At 45.0% G+C, this 12,339-nt stretch overlaps 1 protein-coding gene across 1 annotated transcript in view; it reads left to right on the forward strand.

The window, feature by feature from the left end:
* Positions 1-2,015: 2,015 nt before the first annotated feature.
* LOC104469033 (G1/S-specific cyclin-D2) overlaps positions 2,016-12,339 on the forward strand; it is a gene marked incomplete at its 5' end in the record, with an annotated part of 28,018 nt that continues 17,694 nt past the window's right edge. Inside the window, one exon of the mRNA XM_010083365.1 lies at positions 2,016-2,175. Within this exon, the coding sequence (XP_010081667.1) occupies positions 2,016-2,175 (160 nt within the window). The remainder of the gene's footprint in view (positions 2,176-12,339) is intronic.

Genomic DNA, 12,339 nt, shown 5'->3' on the forward strand with positions numbered 1-12,339 from the left:
CCTCCGGCTGTCGGTGCCCGGCGGTGTCCCAGGACAGGGGAGGGGGGCTCCGCTCCTTGCTGAAGGCCGTGGGGGCTGGCATCTGGGCAGGCTCCCGTGCCCGCGGGTGAGTGACTGCTTCAGCAAGGGGGGGGTCTGCAGCCTCGTTCCTGTGGGTGGTTGGGAGGGGGGGGCCCGCCCACCGAGGCAGGCGCTGAGGGGAAAATTCAGCGCGGCTGAACGTCGCCGCGAGCAAAAGGCCACGCGTAGTCCTTCTCGTGGTCGTACTTCGCCCAGTTCGGACGTAGCGAAAGCAGAGACAAAAAGAATTGAAATAATGCGACGGAATACTTAATATTTTCGAAGCGCTTCGTGGTACAGAGCTCTAGACCTTTGCCTCCCGGTGAGATGCGTGTTCAGCCAGATGGCCTCCTCCTCGCAGATCCTGGTGGATGCGTGTAGCCAGCCAAATCCCAGGAGAATTTATCCTGTGAATCACTGGGCGAAGGCAGAGGGAATTCCCCTGGGGAGGGGCAGGCTTTGCCCCTGCGGGGTGAAGAGCTTTGCACTGCAAACCCTGCCGTGGCTGCTGCTGCAGACATGAGGCGTCGGCATGGACGGTTCAGGGAAGCGCCGTGGCCCCCACGCGAGAAGATGTGGAGCCATGTGCCTGCCTTCTTGTGCGACATTGATTTCAGCATGGCTTTGAGGTGCTTCCCTGTATTCAGTCCTCTGGATTAAGTGCTCTTCTGTATCAAAACCCATTGTGTTAGTGTTGGGAAGATCAGTCCTTAGTTAATGTAATTGTCATTATGTTGAAACATTTTACAGGTTTTCTTGAGAAAGGAAAAATATTCTGGTAGTTTCTGGGGCTGGTTACATATGTGAATGTGAGATTTTTCAAGCTATGGAGGGCTCTGTCATAATCCAGTAGGAATGTCTGTAGGAAAGTAAATTGCTGTTAAAGCAGGCATCTATTCAGAGAAACGACTGCAGAAATGGCATTGTGGGGTCCATGTTTATGGTTTCTCAGCAACGCTGGTTGACGTCTCCTCGGCTACAAAATTAAAGGACCTTTTTTTTTTCTGACTTGCCAGCTCTACAAGCTTATCTGGGGCTCCCCGCCACGCCAGGCTCCATCAGGCTCATGCATCACCAGGACTCAAGAATCAGTGCGCGGGATTTAGTTAATAGCTAATAGTTGATGCATGAGACAGAAACGGGTCCGTGGCCTGAGCTTTGTTCACTCTGTGGGGCAGTGTAAGGTATTCAATACTTATTTTGAATGTTGAAGTGTGCAGGTCTAGCCCCATGGCCAGATCTTTTGATTAGGTACCGTTTCTACACGTAATCACATTGCAGGGCATGGCCGGTAGTTACATATGCACCCAAGGTTTCCTCTGATTGCACTGGGAGTTTTGGGCGTGCAAAGAATGTGGGAATGGAACCTACATGATTTATTGGCAGATAATTTACACAGGCTACTTCTTGGCCGTGTTACGTGCATTTCCTTTCTGCAGAGTTTGTCTTGAAGTAGTTTAAGCACCATCAGATTTATCTGCTGGAGCTTTTGAGTGCAGTTTTGGGAGAGAATGGCATCAACGTAACTTTAAAAAAAGAACGTATATCGAGATTATTTTTGTGCGTGGTTATCCCTAGGGCTTTAAATGGCTATAAAGTAAGGACTATAGCCATTTAGAAGAAGTTACTAGGAAAGGACCACAGTGACCTTGGCAATATCTAACTGCAGGCTAAACTTTCTGGGTGGGCATTCGGCACTGGATACAAAAAAAAGTAAAATCTTGGCAGGAGCTGCCAGGTCTCATTATTTTCAGTAGAGCTTGACATTTCCAGTGTTTAAAAAAAAATTTAAAAAAAGAATAAAGCCGACAACTTCAAAGGGGTTGGGGCATACAGAAAAAACGATGGAGCAAAACCAATTTAGCAATGATAGAATTAGAGAAATACGTGAAGCAGGTTTTTTTTTTCAGGCTTGCTTATGGCCTTTCTTCTCCCTTCCTCGTCTCCCCCTGCAGGAATGGGAGCTGGTGGTGCTGGGGAAGTTGAAGTGGAACCTCGCAGCCGTCACCCCACATGATTTCATTGAACACATCCTAAGGAAGCTGCCTCTACCTAAAGACAAGTTGCTTTTGATCCGGAAGCATGCACAAACGTTCATTGCCCTTTGTGCCACAGGTAGGCCAAGGTGCTCCGCATGTGTCTGCCACTTGCCCTGTGGTTGAAAGGGCAGATGATTAACTGGTGGTATAAAGGCGTTTTTATCCCCTCTGTTGTTATGTGGTGCGGGAAGAATGGCTCAAGCTAGTACGACTGTTTGCAAAGGGCATCGTGAATCAGGCCCTGAAACGGCATATAAACAGAATTCTTGCAGTTGGGAGGAGTAGTGCAGTTGCAGTCCTACATTTACTAACGCGTGTCGTGCTTTTTCAGTGAAGTCAGTAAGACTGGATTAGACCATACGATTTTCTACTTTGCCCAGTTACTAGTTTTTTTAAAGGGCCACAGATCATTTGTAAGGACAGATATGGGACAGCCAAAATACTAGAAGCTGTTATGGCACATTAGACCAAAATGCATTGGGCTAATGCATTAACTTAATGTGTTTGTAAATTTTTCATTAACTGGATGCTGTCCAGATAAAAGGTAAAAAATTGTATTTTAACATGTATGTGATGCTACCACATTACTGAAGCATAGCGAATGACAATTTTAAAAGTAAATATTTTTTTAAAAAAACATTTGAATGATTTCTCTAACTTTACTCCAAGAAAGCACTGAAACTAGACTGTTTCGTAGGGAACCATTACGCTCCCCTTTTGTTGTAGGCTTGGCTGACTACAGTATCTGAAGATTTAGATGAGAATAATTGCTTCTGTGGAAGAGGGGGTTTTAATTTATACCTGTCTGTAAAACACTGGGTTTTGCTTGTTTTTTTTTTTGTTTTGTTTTTTTTTTCCCCCCCCAGTGACTTTTAGAAAATAAGCGTACTCTAATTTTCAGCCAAAGGATTAACAGTTAGAGCACTTAATAGAAGCTAGAGCTGGAACAGATAAACAGCATGCAGTGTTTTCTAGGGTATTAGTAGTATATGTAGTATAAGTAGTATATGGCTTGATGTTTGAATTCACTACAGTTTGACATACCTAGTTCTTCGTGATAGGAACTGTTCTGCCTGGATGTTTGCAGAGGGGAAAAGAGGACGGGGTGCAGCTTTTGTGTATGGATGTCTACCGTGATGCCTCCTTCTTGATACTTGAGATGTAGTGACTGCTTTTACAATGTAGGCTAGTTTTTGCTGCCTCAGTCAATCTGTTTTAGAGAATCTTGTATGGGCTGTGTTGGGGTAGTTGGTTTTTTGTTTACCAAGATGCTCAAGCTTTCCTTTCTTTTCCCACTGCTGCACAATCGTTTTCAGACAAAACAGGAGTTAATAGAAATGTTTTTCAAAGTCTGCAGGATCACTGTTGGTAATCCATTTCTGGACTAATTAGCTTTTTAGTTCAGGATTAATCTGTTACATCAGTTTTGCCTTCTTTCTTTGCCTTCTACCCTTACCCAGGATTTGTTCACACTACCCTTTTCTTGTGAGAAAGGTGGTCTTTTCTCATGGACATTTCTCTGGATCCTCACAACACTATCAGCCGTCAACCTCCAACATACCTGCGTGTTGTCTTCCAAATCAGACCAAAATTCCCTCTCTTTTGTTGCTTTCACCTCCTACAACAGTGTTTTGGTTTGTTTGGTTTTATCCAAGAGGACATTTTCTTGAGTGACATAGATTTAACTATGATCTAACTTTTCAAATTCTGGTCTGTAATCATCTACCCTTGCAGTTTTCCATATAGCCGTGTGGATAGATGTGAAAAGACAAAACTGACTGCCTACAGAGCTTACCGAACGACAGGGCACTATGGTGCTGGCTGTAGATTTTCTTTCCCTCTTATCGCGTTTTCTATAAACAACTGTGTTGGCATTTAGTTTTGAGGAGCACTCACAACCCCTTCCAGTTTCGAAAGCAGAGATCGTACCCAAGCCCTCATTCCCAGTTTTCTACCTCATTCCCAGTTTACTAGCTAGCTGCTACCCTCATTTGCATTATAGAAATGTCATGTTATTACTGCTGTATTTCCCTTTCACTGCCACTGTTTTTGGAGTTGTTCTTACACTCCTTGGTGAAGAAAAGCCCATTCTCATCAGACTTCCTTCCACATCCAGTTGTCATTTCCTTTTCTTGTCCTGTTTGTTTCAGAGCTCTCATCGGACGCTGTGTTTCTTCTTTCCCTTTCTCCCTCAAAGCTTCTGCTCTTTGCCAGCTTGGGTTAAGCCTGGTGTTTCATTTCCCCAGTAGCCTTCTTTCAATGAGATGACCTCCTTTGGCATGTGGCTGCCGATTCTCTTGCTCCCTCCATGTGTATTTTTATCTCATTTTTGACTCTTTACTGTTACCACACCTGACCTTGCTGACTGGGTAATGGCTCTGGTCTGGAGCACAGCAGTGAATCTCTTTTTATTTCCATCTCAGTGCAGCTTTCTCTGCTCTCACGTACTTTTTCTTCTTAGTGTATCGTGCAAAATCTGGCATATTTTGGACTTTTTTCCTCTATCCTCAATTTTTCTTCACCAGCTGCTCCACTTTAATTTCCTCGCAAAAGCATTATACGAGAAATTCCCAAGTGTTCCCTGCCTTTACAGAGCCGGCTGTGATCTCAGTCCTGTAATGCTCTGTGTCAGCAAACAGAGAGGGAAGCAACCATTAACAGTTACGGATGTTGTGCTGGATGCATCAGATCACTTTAATATTCATCTGTTCTCCTTTCCCTTTGAATGTTATGCAAAAAGAGATGGTACTCAGTTCTTTTGTATAGTCCTCTCAGTCATGGTATCATTTTGGCACTCTCTGTTTGTTATTTTGAGCCCAGTTTCTGAAAAAAAGCTGCATGTATATAAATCCACAGCCTCTCCCCAGTCCTTGCAGTGATTAATGATTCACATGAGCATGACTGAAACTGGAATGTATCCCTCTTTGCCCTTGGTCCCATCTGAACATATGGCTGCTGAGCAAGACAGAACCTTATTCCCTGAATAAAAAGTTTTGTCTTTCCTTTGCCTGCACTCACAAGGCTTTCAGGAACCTCCTTCTGCACTGGAATGGGCCGAAAGCGGTGTCTGCCTGCAGCCCATCCCTGGCTGTGCTGCCAGCACCATGGCCATGCAAACAGGGTATTGTCATTAAGCGAGAGCTTGATCTGTTGGCTGGGAATTGCCCATGTGTAGGCCAGCTTTCTTCAAGCTGCCTCGCTCACTGCACACTAAGAGCGTATAGGTTGACATGCACTGTCATAGCCTAGTCTGTCATGATGTCATTTGTTTTCTCATCCTGCTGCTGGCTCCCCATGCAAGCTAAAATCTCCTTCAGGAGTCTTCTGAATTTTAAAGGCACTAAGAGGGTGCATGTGTAGCCCTTGTCCTTCCAGTGTAGCTTGGCAAAATTGATGCTTACTGCTTCTTCAGCGTCAGAGGATCCTGTTTATCTGTAAGCCCAATGGAGGTTGCCCTTCTGGTCTCTGGGATCATGTCACTTTGCCACTCTGACCACACCTCCATCTGTTCATTGCTTTGCAGCCTTTGTTCCTTCTCTGTCTTTTCGCACAGTGGTCCACAGTTCAGGAGTGTTTTCTCTGGGGTTGTCCATTTAGTTGTACATGCCACGCTCCAACCCAGGGAATCACTCCTGGAGGAGCGGGAAGGGGCACCAACTACAGAGCTGCGTGCAGAGCAGAAGAGGACCATCCGTTATTTCCTTGACCTCAGCGTGTCCTTCATTTCTTCTTCCAGACTGTTGAGAGTCACAGATGCCCAGCTGCTTCCTTGAGTCACACTCTCTTGTTGAAGGCTGTACGTGCCACTGTTTTGGTGCAGGCTGTCCCTTATTGTGTCAGAGCCTACAAGGGAATGGGTTTTGGGGGAGGACAAGGCTGTGCAAGTCAGGCTTTCAGAAAGAGGAGCTGTATATCTCCGAACACAAGCTGTAATGGAGAGACTAACCTCAGTGAGGAGGTTTTCAGTGTGTGATTTAAGTCACATGTAAAACTTGGAAGCAAAAAAGCTTTTCAGACTTGCAGAGACAGGAGGCAACTTGTGTAGATCCCAAGACTCAGCCCTTTGCATGGTCTCTTCTGTGCTTTAGCAGAGTCCTATGGCAGGTGAGATATTCCCGTGATGGGTACAATGCAGCATCTCATAGACTGGTGGCTTTCAAAGCCTGTGTCTGCAAAGAGGCTAAGAAAGAGGAGGAAAATTTCGGCTTTAAGTCAGTTTGGTACTGTGTGCCAAACCTCTGCCCACTGTCTCTGGGACATTAATCATCGCAGTTGAAAGCTGAGAAGACTTTTTCTTTAGCTTCTGGGCCAAGTCTTGGGTCCTTACTCAGACAGAAGTTCTGTGGAAGTCAATGGGAGTGTTGTCTGAGCAAAGACTGCAAGATGAGGCCCACAACCCTACTAGTGATCTGGAGGGTAACCACACAGAATGCTTTGTAACACCAAGAGGCATGTTTGGTCCTCAGGACTCCTGCTGGGCAAGTCTACTATGCATCCTTCTCCTCTCAGCCAATGTAAGAGTTATTGGGCTCTGTCCCTGCAGAGCATAAAAGTGTGATACGAGTTTTATTCAGGACATGTTCTTTGCAGAGGGACGGAAGGAAGTCCACAGAGGCTTCGTTGTGTGGATTAATCTCGTAGAAATAAAGCATGTTGCAAAGTGGCAGTGGTTGCACGAATACTTCTTGCATGACAGAAGAAAGAATAAGCCACATTAATTTATTGCCATACAAAAGACGGTTCTTGCTTGTTCCTGGGAGAAGCAGCTCGTATCAGTATATTGAGCTTTCCAGCAAAGTGAAGCCACAAGAACCATGGAAACTCCGTCAACCAGTAAGCAGGGCCTGGGGAGTGTTTCATATGAACAGACTCACTCCTTATGTTGTAGGACCTATCAAATCTGGGAAGATGAGGTGGAAGGAAAAGGAGGAAGATCGACTTTGCTGGTACAAGCTGGCATAATTCCTGTGCTGCCAGATATGTTGCCCTTCTTCCTACCAGCTGCAGATCTGACCTTTTGATGGTTCAAGCACAAACATAATCCTCATCCTTGGTTCAGCTTCCTTACTGAAGGTGTAGAACAAATGAAATTAAAAATCAGTGCAGACAGATGTTCAGAAATAGAGTTTATGATCAGCTAATAAGTGGGTTGTACTGGGTGCTCATATACTTTACATAGGCTGTTAACCATGTTTCCGTGTTTCTACCTCAATTGGATGGTTGTGATGTATCATTAACTTTTTTTTTTTGGATACTTTAGACCTCTTTCTATAAAGGCCAAATACTTTTTCCCTTACTGTAGCCCAGGAACAGAATTAGGTGTCTGCCCTCCTGCCACGTAAGGAATAGAAGAAGGTCTGCATCCTACTTTACTTAACAGTTTTTTGTTTGATCGTTCTTGGCATCACCATGCCCTGTTTTGAAGGGCTGAAGAGTCATCTGGTTTTGCCTTTAAAAGCAGAGATAGTTAACATGGGGAAAATTTTGCTGTATCTTGTAGAAAGACGAGAGCAAGAGAAAAAAAATGGCCAGTGGAGTTAAACCCAACTGCATTTGAAAAAAAAAGTAGCACACTGATGCTGGAACTACATTTGGATCAAAACAGGCAAGAATTAAATTAACTACTTATATTGTTTCCCTTAGACCTTTCTTTTAAACTTACCTGGTAAAATATAGATCTATGCTTGTCCTCATAGTGAAGTCATAGGCTGAGTGAAGTTTGAGGCTGGGTGAAATTTGACTGTTACCTATATCATTTTATAAACTGATATTGATGATTATCATGATTCTATTCTGATGGAGGTAACATTCCTTCCCCCCCACCCCCTCCCTGTGGGAGCATTGTCTTGTTCGTGACAGGTTTCCAGTTCTCTGTTTGCAATTCTGAATATAAACCCCTATCAAATCACAGAGATGAAAACTGGCTGTTAAAAGAAACAACCTGCAGCCAGAGGATTAACAAGGACCATTGTAAGAAGGTAGAGTTGCCACCTGTCTTTGGCACATGGGGCACTTTCAGCCTGGATATTTGTGAGTGCTCTTTTCCTTCTGGCAGTTTTCATTTATTGGCTGTGAGTAAGGACTTCCCCTGGCTGGACCTCTCTGGGTTCCTGCCTCGAGTTCCCTCCTGCTTTAGACTGACGGTCAACCTTGCATTTTCCTGGCTCAGAGGTGGTAAGTCCACTGGATCAGAAGAGAGCCAACAAAACAGCTTGGCCACGGTGCACAGGGTCCTAGAACCTGAGTTATGGGTTTTGTGTGCTGCGCCAGCAGAAAAACGTCCTTGGTGTGTGCATACGTTCCCGCCCTGGCTGTGTTAGCTCCAGTCTGCAATCAGGGCATGGATTCAGGGTACCCTGAATTTGCTTGATAACTCTGTCTGCCTGGTCCAGAGATGGCTGTGTTTTAAAGGGCACTGTTTCTTATATTGGCTTTTTTTATTTCCAACAGTCAAGTCAGTGGCATTGTGCAAGGTCAGTCCCTTGTTTTTAAGGTCCTTTAGGAAAAAATAGCGAAATGGGGATGGGATGGTTTCTGGTGTTTATTGCCTGGCAATAGAAGGTAAAACAACTCCTGCTTTCCTCCCATTTCTTCCTTGAAGTGTTCTTATGTTCACATCCTTGTAGACTACACGTTGTTGCACTCCTCTACTTTTAACAAGACTTCTGTACTTTACTGTGGAATTGCATAAGTCACAGCAGAGTTAGAGTCAGAGCCATGCCTTTGGTGCAGGCTCTGGGTGCCTGTTAACTAGGGTTGCACATAGGTCTGAAAGAAGGATTTGACCCATAGCCTTGCTTCAGGTGTCCAGTAAGAAGTGCTTTTTGTCAGACTTCCTCTGTAATTCAGGGTTTATAATCTCCAACAAGAATTTAAAGTAAAAGCATATGTTTCAGCTTCGTATGTTTAGGTCTTTTCTCTCTCCCTTTTATTTTTTAATTTTTTTTTAATCTCAGGGCAAGCTTTTGACTTAATTCTGGGGACAGTTTTACCTGGGTGAAAACTGAGCGAGGATGGCAGGAATTGGCTTGTTGTCATGGGGGACGCGGGGATAGAGGTTTATAATTGAAAATAACACATAAAAAGCTTGTTTTGAATTTCTCAATGGAATGTAAGGGACCTGGAGGGAGGTTCTGCATCCCCTCAGATACGGTGCTTAATATTTATGCTTTCATTGCACCTTGACAAACATTTCACGTAGTTATTGCTTTGCTTGAATATGGAAATATGTTAATTACAGCCTTTATTCCGCTGCCTGCTCTTTTCCTCAGCCTTTTCTATTCAACCCTCTAGGTGGCCCAGCACAATGTGGCTTCTTTTCTTTCAATGAGCTCTTTCCACACTAATAGGGTCCAGGGTGATATGGAGAGCCATGTGCACAAAACTGGTGCACCACCCCCCATCCCTTTGTGGGCATGTCAGGTTAAATTCATATCAGCAGGAGGGTCACTGCCATGATTTTCAATAGCACGAGATGAGGTGATGACTTCAGACAATGGCGCCACACTCTCCAGTTGGAGACACTTGCCTCACCAGTTGCAGTAGTTAATTAATATGCTAAAAATAGAAGCCAGTGATACAAATCGCTGCCTGTTGTACAACAAAGACTGGGCATGTGTAGCTTTGATAGCCAAGTTTATGGTGCTTGTTATGGAGGGAAGTTAGTTTAGAGCTAGAGGCAATGTAAGACTTTCTGGATGCTGAGCTTTAGTCTGGGCCTCTGGCCATTCGCTTGCTGTCTCATTTACATTATGAATGATATTAAGGGAACTAACAAGGTTATTGGGCATAGAAATGTTCTCATGTGACCCCACGTGGAAGCAGACCTACAGCAGTGCTAGTTGGCAGGGGCACTGTGGCTCTATTCAGCTTCCTAGGAAGACGGTTTCTGGGAGTAGATACAAATTCAACCAGGAAAAAAACAGTGTTCGGATAATGTGAGGGTCCTGATGCAAGCCCCTAGGATGCAAGCCCCTAGGGTGCAAGTTCAGAGGGCAGGCTGGATCTGTGTCCTTCACTCAGCCCATCGTGCCTGGGCAATGCTGAGTGTTGGGTGCAGGATCCAGGAGCTCCCTCTTGCTTGGGTCTCCCTGCCAGCAGCTTGGGGCTGGCTGAAGCTGCTCTGTGTGTGGGTCCATCCAAGCCTCCGAGTAGATCTGTTTTGCCCTGCTGCCAGCTCAAACGATGGATGGGAGGGGGTGGGTTTTCGTTCTCACCCACTGCGTCATAGCTTCCATAGGGAGTATCCAAATGCCAACAGAGTTTGAGAGGTTTCTCATCATCTTCGTGTTACATCTTCCCCAAAACTTGAGACAAGGAAGGTTAAATCGTGGAAAATCCATTGCCGCCCATAGTTCCAGTGCGTAAGTCGGAGATGGTTTGTTAACTCCAAAGATTTAAGTGCAGAAGTTGCATCCCAGCTTAGGTCCACCTTGGCCAAGTGCAGCCTCATTCATGCCATGGCAAGCACATGGGATTCGCAAACCCAAGCATATGCAGTGCGTACGAGAAGAGGAACTGATCCATGGAGATGTAGTCTTCTTTAATTTATTCCTTTTTAAAAGAAGTTAGTGGAATTGCTGATGAATCACTCTATGTAGATGACAGTAGATTTTGGGGACACTAGTCTCTTCCATAAATGTTTGAACATTCTTGTATTTTATAGACGTTTGTTATTTACCAGTACCTAAAGGGGGCCTGCAGGAGAGATGGGGAAACACTCTTTATCAGGGAGTGTAGTGAGAGGACAAGGGGCAACGGTTATAAGCTGAAAGAAGGCAGACTTAGATTAGATATGAGAAAGAAATTTTTCACTGTGAGGGTGGTGAGGCAGTGGAACAGGTTGGTAGAAGTTGTGGATGCCCCATCCCTGGAGGTGTTCAAGGCCAGGCTGGATGAGGCTTTGAGCAACCTGGGCTAGTGGGAGGTGTCCCTGCCCATGGCAGGGGGTTGGAGCTCGATGATCCTTAAGGTCCTTTCCAACCCAAACCATTCTATGATTCTATGATTCTGTGATTTGCTCCATGGACCAGGAGGACACTCTAGACAGTCACACAAACACATAAACATTTAAGACCTTTACAAAAATGTCTTGCTATTGGAATCCTTTAAGCATTCCTGGTTTCCATATTGGACTTTGTAAACCGATTGCCAAATGGACATTGTAAACTGGTAGCCCAGCTGTCACATGTCTTCCGTGGATCCACTAGCTACCCGATCAACCCACAGGAATGAGCTACTGCAAGAGTCACCCAGAGTCAAGTGCTAGGGCCCCCGTCAGTAGGAATTAAGAAGAGAGGCAAAACGGCATAAAAAGAGAGCCATTTCAAGGACTTAAAATCACACTGTATTTATGGCCTGGTCTCGAGGTCTGGTGCAATGATAAGTGCAACCGCAGACTGAGGCACTGGGGATAGGGCAGGTTCTGTGGGGAGTACATGTGGCATGTGTCAGGTAGCCTTATCTGTTTTTCCTGGACATGCATTTACAGGCTGGATGGGGCTAGCCCTTGCATGTGTGTGTATAAATCCGTATGAGGTAAACGTGAAAGTGATTTTGATCATGGAAGTGCAATTCCTGTTACCTTGACACATGCTGAGATCAACATCCTCAGGGCTGCGTCCTGCACTGGTAAGTAGGTGTCAAGGCTCTCCTGTTGAGTCACTCGTTAGCGGGGACAATATATATTAATTTCCAACATCATCAGCTTTCCTATGTACAATAGGTTCTTACTATTACAGTAGTGCATCATTATTATTTTTATAATAATGACAGTCTGTGTTCATTGCTTCAGTCAGTGGGAATTTGCTCCTTCAGAAGTGGTTGTCAGAGTGTGATGTTTGCTGAGCGTCCCTGCTAGGAAGGACAGTGGGTTTCAGCAGTGTGCAATGGCGGGGCTTGCAAGTGGTCATCTCCTGGTGGCTTTGTGAGACAGATGAATCCATGTCAGGGTTTCATCTCCTCCTTTTCTCTCCCTGCTTTTAACATCCCCTGTCCAGTCCACCTCAATGAATGTTATGACCCAAGTCCCATTCTCACCCAACTGCTTCATTCTTTGTGTGTCCCAGGGACATATTCCAGCCTAGAGAAGAACATGCCATCTCCACAGCTATTGCAGTATCTGCCAGCTCAGAGTCTGGGAGGCTGAAAACAACTTTCCATGTGTCTAAGACTTGGGTGGTAAGGCAGGCATCAAGAGGGTTGTAGAATTTGTACTAGCTGGAGAGAGAAGGCTTGGGAT

Source organism: Pterocles gutturalis, unplaced genomic scaffold (assembly GCF_000699245.1).
Source record: "Pterocles gutturalis isolate BGI_N339 unplaced genomic scaffold, ASM69924v1 scaffold34785, whole genome shotgun sequence".
Taxonomy (NCBI): domain Eukaryota; kingdom Metazoa; phylum Chordata; class Aves; order Pterocliformes; family Pteroclidae; genus Pterocles; species Pterocles gutturalis.